The sequence below is a fragment of the Bubalus bubalis genome, chromosome 13 (assembly GCF_019923935.1).
Source record: "Bubalus bubalis isolate 160015118507 breed Murrah chromosome 13, NDDB_SH_1, whole genome shotgun sequence".
NCBI lineage: Eukaryota > Metazoa > Chordata > Mammalia > Artiodactyla > Bovidae > Bubalus > Bubalus bubalis.
The window spans coordinates 68,003,051-68,025,396 of NC_059169.1; the positions used below are offsets into that span (position 1 = coordinate 68,003,051).

General features: G+C 43.5%; 1 protein-coding gene across 2 annotated transcripts in view; it reads right to left on the bottom strand.

Annotated features, from left to right (window-relative positions):
- Positions 1 to 21,036, bottom strand: part of VPS36 (vacuolar protein sorting 36 homolog) — a 31,956-nt gene extending 10,920 nt beyond the window's left edge. The window contains exons 1-6 of one of the 2 annotated variants that reach the window (XM_025262942.3): positions 20,867 to 21,036; positions 11,295 to 11,363; positions 10,166 to 10,236; positions 6,432 to 6,546; positions 4,888 to 4,977; positions 4,059 to 4,145 (exon numbers count right to left, since the gene is read on the bottom strand). In XM_025262942.3, coding sequence (XP_025118727.1) covers positions 4,059 to 4,145; positions 4,888 to 4,977; positions 6,432 to 6,546; positions 10,166 to 10,236; positions 11,295 to 11,363; positions 20,867 to 20,962 — 528 coding nt within the window. In that variant the 5' untranslated portion in view covers positions 20,963 to 21,036. Of the gene's footprint in view, positions 1 to 4,058; positions 4,146 to 4,887; positions 4,978 to 6,431; positions 6,547 to 10,165; positions 10,237 to 11,294; positions 11,364 to 20,325; positions 20,537 to 20,866 lie in introns of those variants that run through there. The other variant, XM_006065764.4, reaches the window with a different exon arrangement.
- Positions 21,037 to 22,346: the final 1,310 nt, after the last annotated feature.

Below are 22,346 nucleotides of genomic sequence, written 5' to 3' on the forward strand. Positions count from 1 at the left end.
TTCTAAAATTTGGTATTAGCGTTGAACATGTTAGTCGCCCAGTCGTGTCTGATTTTTTGTGACCCCATGGACTGTAGCCCACCAGCTCCTTTGTCCATGGAATTTGCCAGGCAAGAATACTAGAGTGGTTTGCCACTTCCTACTCCAGGGGATCTTCCCAATCCAGGGATCAAACCCACACCCCCTTGTGTCTCCTGCATTGGCAGGTGGGTTCTTTACCACTGCACCACCTGGGAAGCAGAGCAAGGACCATCTGGTGAAGAAATCAATGACCTGTACAAGCGCCCAATGCTTGTGTAGACTCCTCTGACTATGCAACTCTGAAAACCACACTGAAGTGGAATAACAGTTCATAAGCTAAGAAAAATGTTATTCTGAACACCAAGTTAGTATGGCAGCCTTTAGAAAAAGGAATACTGATAATGCAAAATTGGTTCATCGCTCCATGCCACCTCCAAGTGTCACACAGAAGGGTGACTACAAAAGCCACCGCAAGAGGACAGCGACAGCACCTTCTGGGTGGCAGAGAGCGCTCGGGACGTAGCAGACCACACTCGTCTGCAAATCAGGAAACCCGAGTCCTCATAACCCTGGTTCCAAGTCTCGTCACCAGCCCTGAGATGATCCCCTCTCTGGACAGTAAGAAGTGCTCTCAAGAGAAAATGCTGGAATTTTATGGGACTAGAGGATTCTGGGAAGATGGGGGCTGTAGCAGCATCATTTTTGAATCTCTCCAAATCCCACCATGAAAATGGGCCAACGAGATCTCAAAACCTCTAAGACCCACAGGCAGCATATACGAAGAAGCTGAGTGACGAGATCTCCACAAGAACCCCAAGACACAAGCTAGTGGAGACAAGCCACCGAGAGCCCCAAGAGCTGCCTCATCTTAACAATGAGGCAGAGAGAGAAAAGGGAGGCAACAGAGCAACCGACAGACCTAAGGAGAGGAGACCCCGAACCAGCCAGCGGGCATCACTCGAGAGCAGACGGGCAAACCTGAGGTCAGGAACTGAAATGGGGAGAGCTTTGCCCACTTCAGCAGTGGGTGCGAGCAAGGGGTCCTCAGGCAGGGCTGAAGCAGCCTGTAAACTCTGGAAAGGGCTCCTCCACCCCCAGGCTTCCCAGCCAGGACAGGAGCCCACACTGGGGAGAAACTACTGAGACAGGAATCAAAACCTGAGTGAGGCTGGAATAACAGAGGAAGGGGGGAAAGGGGCAGCTAAAGACAGGGGTGGGTACAGGGCCTGGAAACCACGGACGGCAAGTCACCTCCCTTGTGTGCCCCGCATGAACAGAGCACAAGAGAGTGAGCTCTGTGGAGTAAGAGACGCCACCCTGAGCTAGGCCTTCCTCTAAAAATTCAGGAAAACTAATTTCACATGAAAATTAGCAACAGCAAAGTATCAAGGTCAAATCCCACACAAGGTTATTACAAGAAAAAAAGAAAATCAGGAGCCGTGTAACATTACAGATAATGAAAGAAAGCCAGAAAGACACGTTCACAGATCGGATCAAAAATTAACCTTTGGTTTCAAGATGAGCTGATAGATGTTAATAAAATGATAGAAGTTGTGAAAGAATAACATAAATCAGGAATGAATTTTTTAAAATCATTTTTAAAATAAAGCCTATACTAGGGACTTCCCTGGTGGTCCAGTGGTTAAAGCTCTGTGCTTCCAATGCAAGGGGACCAAGTTTGATCCCTGGTCAGGGAACTAAGATCCCACATCTAGCAGGCCACGTGGTGTAGCCAAAAATAAATAAATACAATGAAAAGTTAAAGAAAAAAAAAGACTATACTACTAGATGAACACAGGAGGAATAAACACAACAGATAATATCTTAAGAGAAACAACAGGTGAAAAAGAGGACATTTTTCTAAAATAAAAAAGCCAAAAAGGGTTGGAAAGAAAGTCACAAAGAGGGAAGACTGGCAATAAACTGCAACATACAGCTAATAGGAGTCTCAGAAGAAAAAAATACCAAAGCGATTATTGAAAATTATAGAAAAACTTCTCTGAAATAAAAAGAAAACATGTCTGAAATCAAATACTGAAAGCATACTGTGTCCCTGAGAATAACAATCCGGAAAGACTAACACTTAACATTCTAGTAAAATGACAAAAGATTAAAAAAAAAAAAAAAATCTGTTGAGCATCTAGAAAAAATAGCAAGTGACTTTAAAGAACGGAGAATATCAGGTTTTCACTACTCTGGCGGCAACACTTTATGTCAGACGAAAAAGTAAAAGTCACACATTGAAGGCACTCAGGAAAGAAAATGTGAGCCAAGGACTATAAATCCAGCAAAACTGACCTTCGTGTACAAGAAACACAGAGATGCCAGAATTCAGGGAATATTATTCCCATGAGCACTTTCTCAAACATCTATGAGAGGATGAGCGTCAGACAACAGAAATGAACAGAGGGAAGTGAACGCAAGGACCAGGCGTATCACACACAGTTATTATCACGAATGAGACTGAATGACAGGGGAAATGGAAGAGGGTACATGGTGGCTGAATGCACAGACAGTGTATTAATAGATACAGCATACCTATGTTTTACATTTGGGAAGAAAGGGAAGAGCATATACAAAAATACATATATATACTTTTTAACTGTTTAAGTAATTCTTCGCTAGTGTAGTCCTGAATTTGAATAAGAAGCATCAGTGTGACCTTTTGACACACTTTTACTAAAAAAAAACCCTAGCTTTTTCCAGTGGAAAGGGCTACAAATAAAAATCAACTCAATAGAGATGCAAATTTCTAGCAGGCAGATTACGGTTTTGAAATACTGGGCCTGCTGCTGCTAAGTCGCTTCAGTCGTGTCCGACTCTGTGCGACCCCATAGACGGAAGCCCACCAGGCTCCCCTGTCCCTGGGATTCTCCAGGCAAGAACACTGGAGTGGGGGTGCCATTGCCTTCTCCGTTTGAAATACTACTTCTCCTTAAAAGAAACCTTGACTAACACAAGTATCTGGTAACTATTTGCAGTTTGGACTTTATTTGATTGAGGTAAATCTTTGAAATTCTATGAACAGCACTCATCAACGGAATTTTACTTACAAACTATTATAAAAAATTCTAAAAATTACTTCATAAAATCATCTCATAAAAATGTAAGACCATTTTCATATAAACATGGGAAAACTGATGATATGTTTTAAATGTATTAACTGACTGCCCAAATCTAATGCACTGCTCCTTTTTTAAACTAGAGTTCCTTCCCCTTTACTTGCTGCTGCTGCTAAGTCGCTTCAGTCGTGTCCGACTCTGTGCGACCCCATAGACGGCAGCCCACCAGGCTCCCCCGTCCCTGGGATTCTCCAGGCAAGAACACTGGAGTGGGCTGCCATTTCCTTCTCCAATGCATGAAAGTGAAAAGTGAAAGTGAAGTCGCTCAGTTGTGTCCGACTCTGAGGGACCCCAAGGACTGCAGCCCACCAGCCTCCTCCATCCATGGGATTTTCCAGGCAAGAGTACTGGAGTGGGGTGCCATCGCCTTCTCCTCCCCGTTACTTGAATTTCCTCAAATATGATGAGGTTTCAGAAGCACCAAAGTGCAAGCTGTGCTCCTAGAAGACGTAATGTGCCGGTCTGAACCACTCTTACTACCTCCGTGCCTGGTGCCCGAGTGGTCCTCAGTCCGGAAGCCGATGGTGCCCAATCAGACTCAGGGCCGCAGAATAGCATTTGCCCCTTAACTAAGTTAACCGAACATTCAAAATAATTATACAGGGGACTTTGAATTCATTATGAGTACCATCCAGTCAATGCCACCTAGACTTTAAAATATATGCACAATAATTCATGACGTTTTCTAACATCACAAAATCAAATCTGTATTTCTTTTTTATTCCTTTCTGGAAAACCTTTTTAAAACACATTTGGGCTTAATTATGCCAACCTGAAGTAGACACATTCAGTGGGAACTGTGGCCTCAGGAAAGCTATATTCCAATACACAGAATGGAGGCAGCCACAGCTGTATCCCAAAGAATAAGCAAGACGGCTGACAAAGACAGCTGACAGGAACTTGTGTAAGAATTACCTCAGAAATGTTTTTGTCAGTTTCTTTTCTTTTTTCTTCCAGTTTCCTTTCAATACCTACGATTCCTACAGCCCTTATTCTTCCTGGCTAAAAAACAAAAGTAGAAAATAAAACGTCCCAAATAGGAAGAACACACTCTTTTGTAACCCCACCACACCGTGTGTTCAATGGCGAGAGAGGACGCGCAAAGAACCAAGAAAAACAGCACACAATTACATCCAGTTTCCTTTCAAAACGTTTGTCGGTTTATGGCCACACATAATGGCCTTCAAATCATTATAAATAAAAACTGAACACAACAATAGATGGCATATTTTTACTCTGTATTTCAGGTATAAATTAAATTTCCTCTTCAATTTTGTTTTCTGGCAAGTCATCATGCATGTATCAGATATTTAATAGGGCCTCAAATGTGCAAAAAATTAAGAGTTAAAATTCTGGTACTTGACAGTTATTATACAAGCTACTTTTACACATTTGAGTGCCTGTCCAGAGTTGGTGGTGAATGAGACTGGCCTGGAAAATGTCACCCCGTGGTACTGCTGTCTGTTCTGTCAGATGCCACGCTAATTATGAAGAACAGAATGCCAGAAGATGGACTCTAACTCCTGCCACCCTGAAATTACATTAGTAAGTAGTTAATCATGTGTTATTTACAAGTGTCTACTGTCTAGAGAGTACTAAGTCAGGTTCTGTGAAAATAAGGTTCTAATTAGAACATCATCATTTTGCTTCTGGCGAGCTCTATAATCAGAGAACTCTTTTTCCTTTAATGAAGATGCAAAGACAGAGCTGAAAACACTGGATTAGGAAACAGTTAAAAAAATACCTGGGGTCCTCGATTTGTTTGTAATGACTGGGGAACTGGCATATTCTCCCATCTTCGCTGTGTCATCTCCTCTGATAGACGCCTGTAAAACTGTTATGCACATACAAAAGCTTTATTTTTTTAATTTGTTTAATTCTTTTTAATTGAAGGACAATTGCCTTACAACACCGTGCTGGATTCTGCCACACATCAACAGGAATCAGCCATAGGTATACATATGTCCCCTCCCTCTCAAACCTCCCTCCCACCTCCCAACCATCCCACCCCTCTAGGTTGCCGCAGAGCACTGAGCTGAGCTCCCTGCGTCACATAGCAAGTTTCCACGCTGATCTAATTTTACATATGGGAGTGCATATGTTTCAGTGCTACTCTCAATTTATCCCACCCTCCTTCCCCCACTGTGTCCACAAGTCTACATTTCCACTGCTGCCCTGCAAATGGGTTCATCAGTACCACCTTTCAAGATTCCATATATATGTGTTAATACACGATACTGGAATCAGGCAGGCTGTGCCATCCTCATACACATCATTACTTAACATTTGTTTAGTTGAGAGGTCTGTTCGGTCATTTGTGAAAAGCCCAGAATTCTCAGAGACATCAAAGGAAATCAAAGGAAGTTCTTTTCTTGGATCAACTTCAGAAAACACAAAGAAAAAAAAAAAAAAGAAGGAACTGACCTTCTACATAAAGTGAACTATTCTCAACAAAGAGATGAGTGACAATGAAATAAATAGACTGACTTTAAACAATCCTGCATGTGTGGATTGTTTTCGATCCATACTGAAATTGACCCAGTGCCAAGAAAAATACACAACCATTATCCATGAAGGAAGCAGAGAATAATTTGTCTAGTTAAAATGTGAGGCCAGATTTTAGGGCCAAAACATGCCTATGCTCGTAAAAAAAAAAAAAACAACTGTATCTTTCAACTACAGTGAGAATGACTTGAGTTAGTCACTTCAATTTGCTCAGAGCTTGCGGATCGAGAACACTGGGTCAGATGCTATAAAGAAAAAGAACATACATACTTTATGATCCTGGTGGGGAGATAAACACAGGCTTATCAATGTCTAAAGAATATTTACATACCAACTTAGCCAGAACGTATAAACCATGATACTGTGGAATAAGAACTTACACAGTTAGATTTGTATGGAGTTAATAAAGGTAGACTGCCTGGTGTAAGGCTGGTGAACGTTCAGGCACAGAGGAAGTTACACATTTCACTGCATCATCCTCTGTCCCTTCATCCAAACAAATTACAGCACCGAACCCTTCACTAGTCACCTAGTGCCACGACTTAGCTCATTTCCAGCCTCCGATCTTTCCTGTTCCCACATCCTCCTGCTTCCTGTTCCCACTGAAACCTAAACTTCATATTCTTCACTGATCAGGTTTAAGAGATGATGAAAATTTCATTGGAAAGTTATGGTGAAAACGGGTATGTTGAGCAATACTGCCTTCCATCCTATAAACAAACAACAACCAGAATTTATACAAAGCCACTTTTCTAGTTCAGTTTTATTCATAAGGAGACTTACTTCAATCTGGCCATGTTCCTTGAAGGAGAGCTTGATGTAGGAGTTCTTACTGCTCTGGAATGGGCCGGGTTCTTTGTTAGAAGCAGCTGGGTGAAGATGAACCACTATTTTGGCACTGAAGAAAAAGCAGATGGAATGTATTGGATTGCCTTTTAAGAATCACTAATTTGGCAGCTTCTTTAGTGGCCCAGTGGCTAAGAATCCACCATGCAACTAAGGGAATACGGGTTTGATCCCTGGCCCGGGAAGATCGCACGTGCCACAGAGCAACTAAGCCCGTGCACCACAACTACTGAGCCTGTGCTCTAGAGCCTGGGAGCACCAACTACTGAAGCCCACGTGCCCTAGAGCCTGTGCTCTGCAACAAGAGAAGCCACCGCAGTGAGAAGCCCCCACTCACCCCAGCTAGAGAAAGCCCACATGCAGCAATGGAGACCAGCGCAGCCAAAAAAAAAAAAAAAAAAAAGCCACTAATTCTATTTTTGTAACTTTTAACGTATTTCAGATCACTTAAAAAATTCATGTAGAAACAAAGAACATCCTGAAAGGAATCCTTTTAAAGTCTGTATCAATTCAGTATTAATGAATCTCTCAAAAATTTCTCTACTTAACATGTATATGCTGTGCACCAAAAAAATTAAAGTTACCAGCTCTATAGATTAAATAAAAATGTGGTTTTATGAAATCAGTTCAAAATAAACTTGCAGAATGTGGGGTGGTTTATGATGCTGGTTGACAATCAGGTTTTCCACCCACAGAGTCATCTCCAAAGGTGACTAGGGGGCCGATCATCTCTGCCAAGGCATACGACCGTACTCATTTGAAAACAAAATGTGATAACTTATCTGCGTAAAACTGGCCAGCTGACATTTTATTAAAACTCCATCCAAAACTAACATTCCACAGTGTCATTTTTGGAAAATGCCACTCAGTCAATGACATGATTTAGAGAGATATCCTGCAGCAAAAACAATTCTCAAAACGCTGCTGCCCCAGGATCACAAACTGCCAGGATCTTTATGACAACTGCTATCTTCTATGCCATTACAAACACCACTGTGTTTGTTCAGTGCTGTGTCTTTTCCCCCCCACCAGCTCAATAAACAATCTCCTAGCAACATGAGCAAAACTGAAAAACTCAAAGTATCTTGCGTACCTAGCTTAGACCTTTTTCTCTATGACCACATTATATTGGCTTGGCCACAACGTTCGTTTGAGTTTTCCTATAACATCTTCTAGAAAAACCCAAACAAACTTTTGGGCCAACACAAGGAATATACCGATTACGCAGTATTACTTTGTTTAGGCCCATAGAGCTGCCTAAATATCATCCTAAAATTGAACAACCACGTGTGGGGCCTCCGTGACGTCACAAATGCTTTGGTTAGTGGACTGGGGCTAGGCGTGGACGGACTCTCCATGGGTTCCTTCTTGGGGACTATCTTTAAGTGAAGCGAGCAAATAAAACCGTGTAAGCAGAATCCCAAGACTGTTTGAAATGAACTGTCAGGGAAACAAACAAACTATGACAGTCAGGATCAGTTAGGAATGAGCACAAGCACCATACAACCCATAAAACTAAAAAAAACCTGGAGCCCTAACTATCAGGACTTTTCAAAGGAAACTCAATGAAAAGCTAAAAGATGATACAAAATGAAGTATAAACAAAGTCAGCATAAAAAGAGTCATGCTGGAAATTCCCTGCCAGTCCAGTGGTTAGGACCCTGTGCTCTCGCTGCTGAGGGACCCGGTTCTTTGATTGCAGGATCTGACTACATGAGAGCTAAAGATAAGCCCAGGTAGGGGAAAAACTCCTTACCAGCAATATTTGTTTGCAAGTTGTCCTCAATTACATGCGCCCAAGTATATATAAGCCAAAATGTCTTATATACTTGAATAAACAGAAACATTTCAACCTCTGGCTTTAAAACAGGGTGACTACATCTCCTGGTTTGCTTGGGGACAGTCCTGTTTTTTATACTCGTCTGGTCTAATGATAAGTAGGGTCCCCTATTATTCTAATAAATGTCCCAGTTTGGACACTAACTCTTGTGATGTTCTATTCAACACTGATGCCTGAAAAAGTTGAAACTGAGAAACTTATGGTCAACTAGAATTAGGAGTAAAGTCAGGCATTTTTCTCAGATGGGTCATTTCTGATCTTAAGTACTGTCTGAGAAATATTATTGTTGTTCAGTCATTAAGTCATGCCAGACTCTTTGTGCCTCCATGGTCTGCACCATGCAAGGCTCCTCTGTCCTCCACCATCTCCCAGAGTTCGCTCAAACTCATGTCCATTGAGTCGGTGATGCTATCTAACCATCTCATTTTGTCCCCTTCTCCTCCTGCCTTCAATCTTTTCCAGCATCAGGGTCTTTTCCAAGGAGTCAGCTCTTCGCATCAGGTGACCATGAGAGATACACAGATGCATAAAAGCAAATGTCAGGGGAGTTCCCTGGTGGTCCAGTGGTTGGGACTCTGCACTTTCACTGCCAGGGGCCTGGGTTCAATCCCTGGTTGAGGAACTAAGATCCTGCAAGCCATGTGTCAGGGCAAATAAAAAGATTCAAGTGTCTGAAAATATATTCAGTGACAGCTGACCCACACTTATTTATTATGACCCGAGGATACTACAACAACCTTAGTACTTGATTCATGCTTTAAGAATGACTTCCATTTATCAATGAGTTTAAAGTAGGATAACATCTCTTTGTAAACATAGATATTTTCCCCCAGTTTTGAGATATAACTGACATATAACACTAGAAGTTTAAGGTATGGAGCATAATGATTTGACTTACACACATCATGAAACAATTACCAGAGTAAATTCAGTGAACATCCAATACAAAAATTAGAAATAGAAAAAAAAATTTTTTTTTTCCCTTGTGAGGTGAACTCTTAGGATTTACTCTTAACAACTCTCATATATAGTGCACAGCAGTGGAATTACATTCATCATGTCGTGCATCACATCCCTATTGCTTATTTATCTTATTACTGGAAGTCTGTGCCTTTTGACCACTTTCATCCAATTTTCCCTTCCCTCCCAGCACCATCTCTGGCAACCACAAATCTGATCTCTTTTCCCATGAATTTAGTTGTTTTTGAAGTATAACTGACCTCCAACACTATGTTAGTTTCTGTTACACAACAGACAGGTTTGATGTTTCTATACATTTCAAAACCACCCCATGATAAGTCTAGTTATTATATGAAAGTGAAACTTGCTCAGTGTCCAACTCTTGGCCACCCCATAGACTGCAGTCCGCCAGGCTCTGTCCACGGAATTCTCCAGGCAAGAATACTGGAGTGGTTACCATGCCCTTTTCCAGGGATCTCTCTGATCCAAGGATCGAACCCAGGTCTCCCACATTGTATCAAATTCTTTACTGTTTGAGCAAATTCTTTACTGTTTGAGCTACTCAGGAGTCTGCCTATTATATGACACCGTACAAAGATATGACCTAATTTTTTACTATATTCCCCACACCGTCCCTTTCACACCCATGACTCAATTATTTTGTTACTGGAAGTTTATGCCTCTTAACCTTCCTCACCTATTTCTCTATTCGCCCAGGACAATACTTTCTCAAGGTAAACACAACCAACAGATTCGCTCACACATAGGCTGTCATGGCCATGACTGACTGGGCAATGACACAACCAAGTTAATGAGGATGGCTTGACTGGAAATGTTTTTGTGCATAAAGACTGTCATATACAGACCTTACCTTTTTCCAATTCCAGCTGCCTGTTCTTCAATGAACACGATCTGGGAAAGAGGAATGGCCATGCAGCATTCCTGGGAGGGAATCAAGAGAAAACAGGATCCATAAGATTCCTCAGAAATCCTTGTTTTATAAATTTATGGGGTGTGTGGCAAGTTGAGAAACTTATGATCAACTAGAAATAGGAATAAAGTTCTATAATGACTTTTTGTTCCATTATGAATGATTGGCATTGAATAGGTCTAATGATAGCCATTTTAGCTTCCTTCCATGATAATAAAAAAAAGTATACCAAGAATAATTTATAAATATATGGCTTGAGGACAGCTATCCCTCCAAAAATAGATGTCTTTCTTGAATGCTTATTTCTTTAAAAAGAAAGGATTAGGCAAATTACCAGTTCTGAGGTACGCATTATCAACAAGGGCAGTATTACCACCAAGGGGGAAAAACTGTTCTTGCAGGGCAAAAAGAGACAAAATTTGCAGTGGTTAGTGACCTTTCCAAGAGCCTCAGTACAATGCATAGTTTACCTGTAGAACTAAAAGTTCATGGGGTTGGGGGCCATGCTGTGTTGCTTCTTTTACAAGACAGAAACTTACACACAGATACACACACACACACTTTCAAGTTAAAGCTCTTTGAGATCAAGATATCAGGTGTATACATATAACTGAGTCCTCTCCTCCTAGAAATGCAAAAAACGGGGCGGGAGGGGGTCTCTCCTCTTGCTGAGTGACCCAGAGGCAGTTCCCCTCAACATGTAGGTGGAAGCATGCCCTTGGCAGCAGGCGTCCTCCTCCTGTTTCTCAAGAACAATCAGGGAGACTGGGTTGCTTGAGGGACTGCTGACTGATGGGGACACTCGAATGTGGGGGAGGATCTGATTTGGGCTTAAAATCCAGGAGTCATCAAGACTCTCTGTACAGTAATTACCGTCTGTTTCAGGGTTGAATGAGAGGCTAGACCTTAACTCCTCTATCTGCACCCCATTGAGAGAGACCATGGGACACATTCTTCTGACATCTGAAAGCAAAAATTTATCGCATCTACTTATAGCTTTGCCAGAAAGAAAAAATTAAAGCAATTAGTGACTTAAAACCTAGAACTAATGCAAATAATTCAAACCTACATGATTCTTCTGATCTCTCCAAATTAGACGGTGCGTACTAAGAAGGAGGGTCCCGGGATCAAATTTTATCTAGAAAAACAAGATCATCACAAGATATTAATAACATATCACACAACATGGCCCAGATTTTCTTCCCCATGAACTGCATGATAGTAAGTCAATCACATAAACATTTTAGAATTAGGTTTGTCATAAGTCAAAGAGAACCAATGCTACACACTTCATAAGCCTTGCTAAAATTAGGAAAAAAATTGCAAACCACCTAGCTATGTAACAGTAGGGGAGTGGCTAAATCAGGAGTGATACATTCATACTATGAAATCCAGGCAGAGATGAAAAAGAATGATGAGGTGGAGCTATATAAACTATCATGAAACTCTAAGACATAGGATGAGCGGGGAAGAAAGCAACCAAAGGATATTGCATATAATGTAACTAGACAAATAGACAGATAGATATAGATATCAATAAACTCCATATTTCTCAAACTACATGTGAGATATATCTATAAATAGACAGATAGATGTGTATATGTACTATGAAAACAGATAAATGAGATAAATGGTAGAAAAAGGTCTAAATGGGATCCATACTCAATGATCTGTTAATATTATCTTAGAAAAAGTATGAAGGAATGGAAGAAAGAGAAGCCAAGGGCTCTTTTCCAAAACCATATATCTCACTATTGATTGAATTTTTACCATGAGACTGAAAGTGTATAACATTCATATATATTTTTAAAATGGTTTTTAAATAACAAGAAAATCCAGAAAAAGACACACACACATGCAAAATGAGTGTGGATGGAGATTCAATAAATGGTACTAAGACACTTGGATTGCTCAGCAGGGACAAAAAAAAACAAAGTAGGATTTATACCTAACACAACATGCCAAAACAAATTCTGGACAGAGTTAAAAAATTGAAAATTTATTAAAAAAATATAAAATTATTTGAGTTAAAAATTATAAAAGCACTAGAAAAATCATAAGAGAATTTTTGAAATCACTTCGGAGGGGAGAAAATCTTTCTAAGAAAAACAGTAAACCCATAAGCATTAGAGGAAAAGATGGAACAATTCACCTACACACACACACACACACACACACACATTCTTCATGGCAAAAATCATCAAGAGCAAAGATGGCAGACTGGAAGAAATAGTTGTAACTCACATCAGAGACAAACATGTACATCTCCTTAATATATAAAATACTCTTACAAATCAGTAAGAAAATATTCTATAATCCATTAGACAAATGGGCAAAGACTATTAACAGAAAGTTCACAGCAAAGGAACTACACATGCCTCCTAAACACATTAACTGATGGTTAACCTCACTGATGATAAGAAAAAGGCAAATTGAGAGAACACCCGGCTACCCTTTTCATCCATGAGATTGGCAGAGGTTCAAAAGTTCGGTAACACTGAGCGGCTGACATGTTGGGAAAATAAGCATTTGCACATATCGCTGGAGGGCAGTGTACTGTCATCTATCAAAAATATAAATACACCAACCCTTTTATCCAATCAATGTCCTTCTAGAAAGGAATCCCACTGATGAATTTGCACATGTGTATATAAGGTTCGGAGAAGGCAATGGCACCCTACTCCAGTACTCTTGCCTGGAAAATCCCATGGACAGAGGAGCCTGGTAGGCTGCACTCCATGGGGTCGCAAAGAGTCGGACACAACTAAGCGACTTCACTTTCACTTTTCACTTTCATGCATTGGAGAAGGAAATGGCAACCCACTCCAGTGTTCTTGCTTGGAGAATCCCAGGGATGGAGGAGCCTGGTGGGCTGCCGTCTATGGGGTAGCACAGAGTTGGGCACGACTGAAGTGACTTAGCAGCAGCAGCAGCAGCAGCATATAAGGTTACTCATTACTGTTTTTTAAAAGCAAAAGATAGGAAACAATTTAAATGTCCATCACCAGGGAAATGAAAGTCCACACGAGGAATGACAACTTAGTCATTAAAAAGAATGAGGAGACTCTTCATGTATTTATTGTATCTGATAAAACCTAAGATGCCATTAATCATAAGATACATCTGGCTTCCAGAGTTGTTAAAATGTGTGTGGGGGAGAAGGGGGTTGAGGGGAATGTACATTTAGAATTAATGAAATACGGTAAATTCTCTACATAGATTAAGTGAAAAAAGCAAAGTGTCAGAACTTTGTATGCATAGTATAAGGTGATACTTTAAAAGGGAAGAGACTGTATTTTACGTGAACACCTGTGTATGACACAAATGTATAACTCTAGAGTGAAGCGCTGGTGACTTCTGAGCGGGCACTGGGGACAAAGTGTCTCTCCTAGGATGGGAGGGAGACTTTTAGCTTTTTATTTTTTAATCATGGAATCGTGTCATTTATGCAAAATACAAATGTTAAAATGTTTTTAAAAACTATAATACAATCACAAAAAAAGCCAGCTAGGTCTTTAGAACCAAACTTTTAATCCTCATAATTTGTTACTATGCACTGGAAGTATTTTGCAAAGTCGGACACGACTGAGTGACTAAAGAACACATACAGGGTGGGTTCTTGATATACACTGTAAATTATTTAAATAAGCAAATTTTGGAGTTGGAACCCAACAAGACTGGAAAGCCAAACCTCTCCATTTGTGTTGAAAGCAAGAAATACATGGGAAGCTTCTATTCACTCTAATTGCTAGAGAGTAGAATTGGCCATAGGTAGGACGTGCTCATATCCTTTTGAGGAGCAGTTATTTCAAAAGATACAAGCTTGATCCTATTTATAAAATAGAAATTCGAAAGGATTTTAGTAAGGGTCCAGATGGAGAAGGCAATGGCACCCCACTCCAGTACTCTTGCCTGGAAAATCCCATGGATGGAGGAGCCTGGTAGGCTGCAGTCCATGGGGTCACTAGGAGTTGGACAGGACTGAGCGACTTCACTCTCACTCTTCACTTTCATGCATTGGAGAAGGAAATGGCAACCCACTCCAGTGTTCTTGCCTGGAGAATCCCAGGGATGGGGGAGCCTGGTGGGCTGCCGTCTATGGGGTTGCACAGAGTCGGACACAACTGAAGTGACTTAGCATAGCATAGATTATTACCAATAATAATTCTTTTGAGTTTAAAATAATGTGGTTAAAAAATGTATATCAAGTAAATAACCAATTAGAACATTATGTATCATTCTTAAGTAAAAATATACATAAATGTACTTATATAGGCACTTGACAATATATTACAAGATACTCTTGATACTAATAAAGTGAAGTTGCTCAGTCGTGTCCGACTCTTTGCGACCCCATGGAGTGTAGCCTACCAGGCTCCTCTGTCCATGGGGTTTTCCAACAAGATACTCTTGATATTAATAAAGAAGGAAGCAACACACAGAGCATGCTTACACACACACCTGCACAATCACACAGACAGAATGTGCCAAAAGGAAAGGAATACTGATTATCTCAAGCTACTTCTTTCAGCTTACCCATCTTTAACAACTTTATTATTCATCTAATAAGAAAAGACAAAGGAATTTGTTACAGGTATATATGACTTCATGCAACTCTGAAATGTATATAAATTATTTTTTATTAAATCAAACATAAGCAGAAACACTCTTTTTGTCAGAAGTCCTTTTCTAATACATGGAATTCTCCAGGCAACAATACTGGAGTGAGTTGCCATTGCCTTCTCCAGGGGATCTTTCCAACCCAGGGATCAAACCTGGGTCTTCTGCATTGCAGGCAGATTCTTGACCATCTGAGCCACCAGGGGCTTATCCTAATACATAACCAATACTTTTTAACACGAATTTTAAAAAATGATTTTCTAAGAGTAACACTGACTGTATCGCTGCTGCTGCTGCTAAGTCACTTCAGTCGTGTTCGACTCTGTGCGACCCCATAGGCAGCAGCCTACCAGGCTCCCCCGTCCCTGGGATTACCCAGGCAAGAACACTAGAGTGGGTTGCCATTTCCTTCTCCAATACATGAAAGTGAAAAGTGAAAGTGAAGTCGCTTAGTCGTGTCCGACTCTTAGCGACCCCATGGACTGCAGCCCACCAGGCTTCTCCGTCCATGGGATTTTCCAGGCAAGAGTACTGGAGTGGGTTGCCATTGCTTTCTCTGACTAACTGTATTACTAATATCTTAACATTAGTGACTTTAAATAATACGGTTAACAAGCATGCACGGGAAGAAACCTGCACTGCCTGGCTGAAGACACTCTGAGAGAGATTACTCCACCAAGCACTTCAGCACCTCAGAGAAGTAACATCTGAAGTAACACATACTCATTCCTGGCACTTATTTTGGTCTGGCGACGAATGTTTTGGCTAATGTGGCATACACAAAACCAAATGATTGAGTTCAAGCTATTTTTTAAAAATCTCTTTTTTGCCAACGAGTAAGACTGCCCTTTCCCAGGAGCAAATATTTTGTCAGCTTGAGAGTACCTGATGCCACATTACACAGCATAACTACCTAATAGTCCTGGTTAAGAAACTGCACCTTATCTGTCTGAAATCCAAGCATAAGGCTGCGAGTTTAAAGCTGAAGCCAGAGGACGTTTCATTACTATGGGGTGAACAATGCGCACACGTAATGCGTAAAGCGTTGCTGCCCTCAGTGAAGACATTGTGTAATAATCGTTGGCTTCAGGGATTGCAAGGGATTACGAGCTCAAGCCCACAGACAAGTCTAGGCTGGTTTGTGCTTACCACTCGGAGCTAGAATAATTTCAACTACTTAAAAGTTAGGAGTTAAAATAACTTAGGCATTCGCTGAATAAACTCTTACTGTTTTAACGTTTGTCTGCCATAAAAGTAATATGCTGTTGAAAAAAAATTTTTTAAGTCTGAAAACAAAAATGAAATCATTCATAATTAGACCAGCCAGGATGTGTGGATATAAACTTAAAATGAGGCCATGATATTTATAATTTTATAACTTGCTTTTTTCACTTAGCAGCCTATTGTTAGTCATTCCTCAAGCTGGTTAGGGCATGTCATATTTAATTAACCAAGCCCCATAGTGGACATTCAGATTGCTTCCAATTTTTCCCTATATTGCAGAATAATCAGATCAGATCTGTCGCTCAGTCGTGTCCGACTCTTTGCGACCCCATGAATCACAGCACGCCAGGCCTCCCTGTCCATCACCAACTCCCAGAGTTCACTCAGACTCACGTCCATCGAGTCGGTGATGCCATCCAGCCATCTCATCCTCTGTCGTCCCCTTCTCCTCCTGCCCCCAATCCCTCCCAGCGTATATACGCTATGTGCTGTGTAAGTTGCTTCAGTCGAGTCTGCCTCTTTGTGACCCCGTGGACTGTAGCCCGTCAGGCTCCTCTGTCCATGGGATTCCCCAGGCAAGAATATTGGAGTGGATTGCCATGCCCTCCTCCAGGGGAACTTCCCAACCCATGGATCGAACTCTTGTCTCTTATGTCTCCTGCATTGGCAGGTGGGTTCTTAACCACTAGCACCACCTGGGAAGCCTATGTATATCTATATATATATAGAGAGAGATGTCTATATCTATACATATAATATTGCTGACATGCACATATGCATTCATTATAGTTTTTATAGTTTTATGCGTCCCTGACTATTTCCCAAGGGTAAATTCCTAAAATTTAGGAAGATCAAACCAGTCAATCCTGAAGAAAACCAGTTCTGAATATTCACTGGAAGGACTGATGCTGAAGCTGAAACTCCAATACTTTGGCCACCTGATGCGAAGAACTGACTCATTGGAAAAGACCCTGTTGCTGGGAAAGACTGAAGGCAGAAGGAGAAGGGGCCAATAGAGGATGAGATGGTTGGATGGCATCACCGACTCCATGGACATGAGTTTGAGCAAATTTCAGGAGTTGGTGATGGACAAAGAAGGCTGGCATGCTGTAGTTCATGGGGTCGCAAAGAGTCGGACACAACTGAGCAACTGAACTGACCTCAAATTCCTAAAAAGTGAAATAGCCAGCTTAAGAAAATACATTTTCTAAATCTTCTAGGATAAGCTAGCAACTTGACACTTGACACACCACTAACCTTCTTACATTACTTTTTAAATTAGCTGAGGCTAACAGACGCTTCTGTGAATTGAAACAAATGACCTGTCTACAATGCTTATGAAAACAACACATTATCCGGTCATAAGGGGCCCATGAAAACTGTGCCTGTATAAACAAGCAAAAGGCACCTGGGCGGTGGAAAGAGCAGTGGTCTGGCTCCACCATTACCAACTGTGTGACCCTGGACAGGTTGCAGTTTTCTCAACCACCCACTGAAGGTCTCAGCGTCCTCATTTTCAGAGGACACGCTGTTTCAAAAACGCATTGCATGTGGAAGATACACATTACACGACAGAAAGGGGCTGGCACTGGTGACTGCTGTGTTTCTGAAGCACTCCAGCACTGTGAACAAAGCACAGGCTCTGGCAATCTGATCAGCAGAGATTTAACCCCTGGCTCTGTGGTGACCCAGGTTCAATCCCTGGGTTGGGAAGATCCCCTGGAGTAGGAAATGGCAACCCACTCCAGTATTCTCGCCTGGGAAATCCCATGGACAGAGGAGCCTGGCCACTTACAGTCCATAGGGTCTCAAAGAGTTGGACTCAACTGAGCACACATGCTTCTGGTAATCTACTTCAGCGGATCTTAGGCAAATTATGTTACCTCTGAGAGTTCTCTTCTCATTCAGTAAAATAGTCACCTCATATGCCCACTGAGATGATTAAATCATGAAAAGCTTCTGGCACATAGTAGGTACTGTGTCTATTCAAGGTGCGCTTGCTTTAATGTATTTCACACTCACAAAGAGCCAGAAGATACAAGGTTGAAGAGAGAGCACCCACTGGTCTTAGCCCTGTGCCCGCTGGCTGGGGGAATGGGTTGAGTGCAAAGCTGAGAAGGCTGGCAGGTCTGCACTGTGGAGCTGAGACGAGGGGGCAAGTGAGAGATTCTGAAAGGGCTCCTGCTCACATATGGAAGCTGATGTGCAGCTTCCTGGAGGCTTCAGACCACGGGCCATCTGGACACCTTCCAGCAGAGCAAGGAAGCCAGGACACAAGACTGCCCCTGGGACTCAGTTTGGCCTCAGGTGGTACTCGAGAAGGCTCAACCAGTGACTGAGTAGATCTGGCCTGGGGACCACATTAGAGCCCTGCTTTGATTCCAAGACACGTACACCCCTCCCGCAGCACCCCCAACTTGCAGAACAGTTAAGAATTCTTGACTAACAAGGACCTACTGTGTAGCACAGAGAACTATATATCTCGTAATAACTTCATTGGAAAAGACCCTGATGCTGGGAAAGATTGAGGGCAGGAGGAGAAGGGGGCGACAGAGGATGAGATGGGTGGATGGCATCATCGACTCAATGGATATGAATTTGAGCAAACTCTGGGAGATGGTGAAGGACAGGGAGGCCTTGAAGGCTGCAGTCCATGGGGTCACAAAGAGTCTGACATGACTGAGCAACTGAACAACAACAAATAACCTGTAATATAACAATTGAATCACTTTGCGGCACACGTGAAACTGACACAGCATTGTAAGTTAACTATACTTCAGTAACAAGAATTGGTTATTTAAAATAATAATAATAATAATTGACTTAAAAGGCTCAACTAAATTTTTCCCATAACTTTTTTCTTAATCCTCTGATACCTATATCTACTTGTCCCAAAAACAAGCAGAAATATAAATAAAGGAAAAACTAAAATTTGCTGATTCAGCAATGGGTTTTTTTTATATCCAACTACTAATAGTTTTGATTTTTTACTGTTTTAAAGATATTATAGTTATATTGTGTTAGCCAAGATGTCTCTAATTTGCATTTTGGAATTACGGTAGAACAACACTGTGGTGATCTGCAAAAGCAAGACTGCTATCAGAGGGTGACTTTGGAGCTGTGTTTGAAGACCAGTTGTGTGGGGAAGTTCCAATCCCCTGAGGAAGGGGACATTGATTAAGCTTCCCAGTCACCACAGTTCTATACGTGGAACCTCCGTTTACAAAAACAAAGACATTTAGCTAATCATGCCAAGCAAAAGATGCAAACCCAATTTGAGATCAAGTTCATAAAAATACTGAAGCAGTAAAAAGAGCTGTTGTTTTAGTTCCATACCCGGTGTCCGCCCCTTCGACCCCAGGGACTGTAGCCTGCCAGGCTCCTCTGTCCATGGGATCCTCAAGGCAAGAATACTGGAGAGGGTAGGCATTCCCTTCTCCGGAGGAATCTTCCTGACCCAGGGATCGAACCCGTGTTTCCTGCCTTGGCAGGAGAATTCTTAACCAACTGAGCCACGGAGGAAGCCAGGAAACAGTTTCTGCTGCTGCTAAGTTGCTTCAGTCGTGTCCGACTCTGTGAGACCCCATAGACGGGAGCCCACCAGGCTCCCCCGTCCCTGGGATTTTCCAGGCAAGAACACTGAAGTGGGTTTCCATTTCCTTCTCCAATGCATGAAAGTGAAAAGTGAAAGTGAAGTCGCTTAGTCGTGTCCGACTCTTAGCGACCCCATGGACTGCAGCCTACCAGGCTCCTCCGCCCGTGGGATTTTCCAAGCAAGAGTACTGGAGTGGGGTGCCATTGCCTTCTCCGAAACAGAGTTTCTAAGTCCAAACAAAAAAAAAAGGGAATCTCGACCCAATAATAAAAACATGCAAAAATTCCCTCGAGGAGGCAGGGCACCGGGGTCCCCAGGCATATCAGCGGTGCCTTGGGTGGCTGAGTTAAGCCCCGCCCTGGAAGGAAGGAGGCCTCAAGCTACTCTCCAGTACAGACAGGAAAAGCTCTGGGTCAGGCAACGAGTTCCAAAGTACAGGAGGAAGTTTCTCTCTAAGGAAACTACAAGGAAGGAGAAGGTAGCAAGTGAAAACTTCTGGAAACTAAAAATGCTGATAAGCAATTCCCACCCCCCCCTAATTCCAGCTCATACATTTCATTCAGAACAGGATGATCGTTCGTAGTATGACGGTAGTCTCCAGTGAATGTTAACGTGTCCGTGAAACACAGGTAATATTTCTCCCTGCCATCTGCAAACACACCTCTTTATGATTTACGCTTGGATTACCAGGCACGGCCTGTTCCATCACTCGACAAAACAATCAAACCTCCTTTCCAACGTCTCTCCCGGACCACGAGCAATCAACAACACACACACAGCCTCTGGCCGAGGCGTCCCAGGAGAGGCGGGCTTTTCTCTTCGGAAATCCTTTCGGTTCGCCCCGCTCCCGCTCCGGCCGGGACCGCCCTGTCCCCCGGGCTCCCCCAGGTCCCGGCGCCCGAAGCCACGCCCGGTTCGGGAGCTCAGGACCCGGCGGCCTCGGGACAAAGGCGGAACCGGCCTGCCCGGCGCTATCGGGGGCGAGGACTCGGGGTTCCCTGCCCGCGTCCGTGCCGCCCGGAGCGGGGGTCTCTGCCCGGGCTGGGAGCGGGGCGCCGCCCGCGCGCTCCCCCCGGGAGCCGTTCCCGAGTCGGGCCGGAGCCCGGCGCCGGGCGGGCGTGGACAGCGGGGGCGGCGCCGATCGACGAGGCCAGCCGGGGAGCTGGGGTCGCGGAGCGAGGCCCGGCCGGCCGCCGCCCTACCTTCTCCTCGCCGTCGTAGATGCGCACCCCCCGCTGCTGGATCACCAGCGTTTCGTTAATCTCCAGGAGGCCGCTGGTCCACACGAAGCGGTCCATGGCCGCCGCCTGGCCGGCCTCCGCCGCTCGCCCGCGCTGGCGCTCCGGGACGGCGAGCCGAGCCGCCGGGCAGCCTGCGGCGCCCCCTAGCGGCGGGCGGGGCAGAGGCCGGCAGGGAGGGAGCTGTCTGGCCCCGGAGCCCTGCGGAGCGCGCGCGGCCCTGGGGCTCCCGGGTACGTGGAGACGTGCTTGGTGCGCCCTCTAGCGGTCCATCGGCCACAGTCCCGATGAGGACGTCCACCCCATCCTTTGTCCTTGTTGTTCAGTCGCTCAGTCGTGTCGAACTCTGCGACCCCATGGACTGCAGCACACCAGGCTTCCCTATTCTTCACCATCTCCCGGAGCTTACTCAAACTCGTGTCCATCGAGTCGGTGATGCCATCCAACCATCTCGTCCTCTGTCGTCCCCTTCTCCTCCTGCCTTCAATGTCTCCCAGCATCAGGGTCTTTTCTAATGAGTCGGGTCTTTTCTAATGAGTCGGCTCTTCGGCTCTTCGCAGCCGGTGGCCAAAGTATTGGAGCTTCAGCTTCAGTCCTTCCAATGAATATTCAGGATTGATTTCCTTTAGGATTGATTGGTTTGATCTCCTTGCAGTCCAGAGGACTCTCAAGAGTCTTTGTCCTCAGCTGCAAACCCAGAGATTACAAGAGACTTTTAGGGAGCCCAGAACGCAGCTTGGACTTCCCGATTATACACTATTCCTGCATATTTGTGCCCTTTTCGTGTCACTTCCCAGCATGCTGCCGTGTTCATTAAAGCCTGTCATTGATAACTTTTTTCCCAGATGAATATTTATGACCTGATTTGTTTTCACACAGCTTCAATCAATCAGATCAGTTGCTCAGTCGTGTCCGACTCCCTGCGACCCCATGAAACGCAGCACGCCAGGCCTCCCTGTCCATCACCAACTCCCGGAGTTCACCCAGACTCACGTCCATCGAGTCAGTGATGCCATCCAGCCATCTCATCCTCTGTCGTCCCCTTCTCCTCCTGCTCCCAATCCCTCCCAGCATCAGAGTCTTTTCCAATGGGTAAACCTTCGCATGAGGTGGCCAAAGTACTGGAGTCTCAGCTTTAGCATCATTCCCTCCAAAGAAATCCCAGGGCTGATCTCTTTCAGAATGGACTCGTTGGATCTCCTTGCAGTCCAAGGGACTCTCAAGAGTCCTCTCCAACACCACAGTTCAAAAGCATCAATTCTTCAGTGCTCAGCCTTCTTCACAGTCCAACTCTCACATCCATACATGACCACAGGAAAAACCATAGCCTTGACTAGACGAACCTTTGTTGGCAAAGTAATGTCTCTGCTTTTCAATATGCTATCTAGGTTGGTCATCACTTTCCTTCCAAGGAGTAAGAGTCTTTTAATTTCATGGCTGCAAT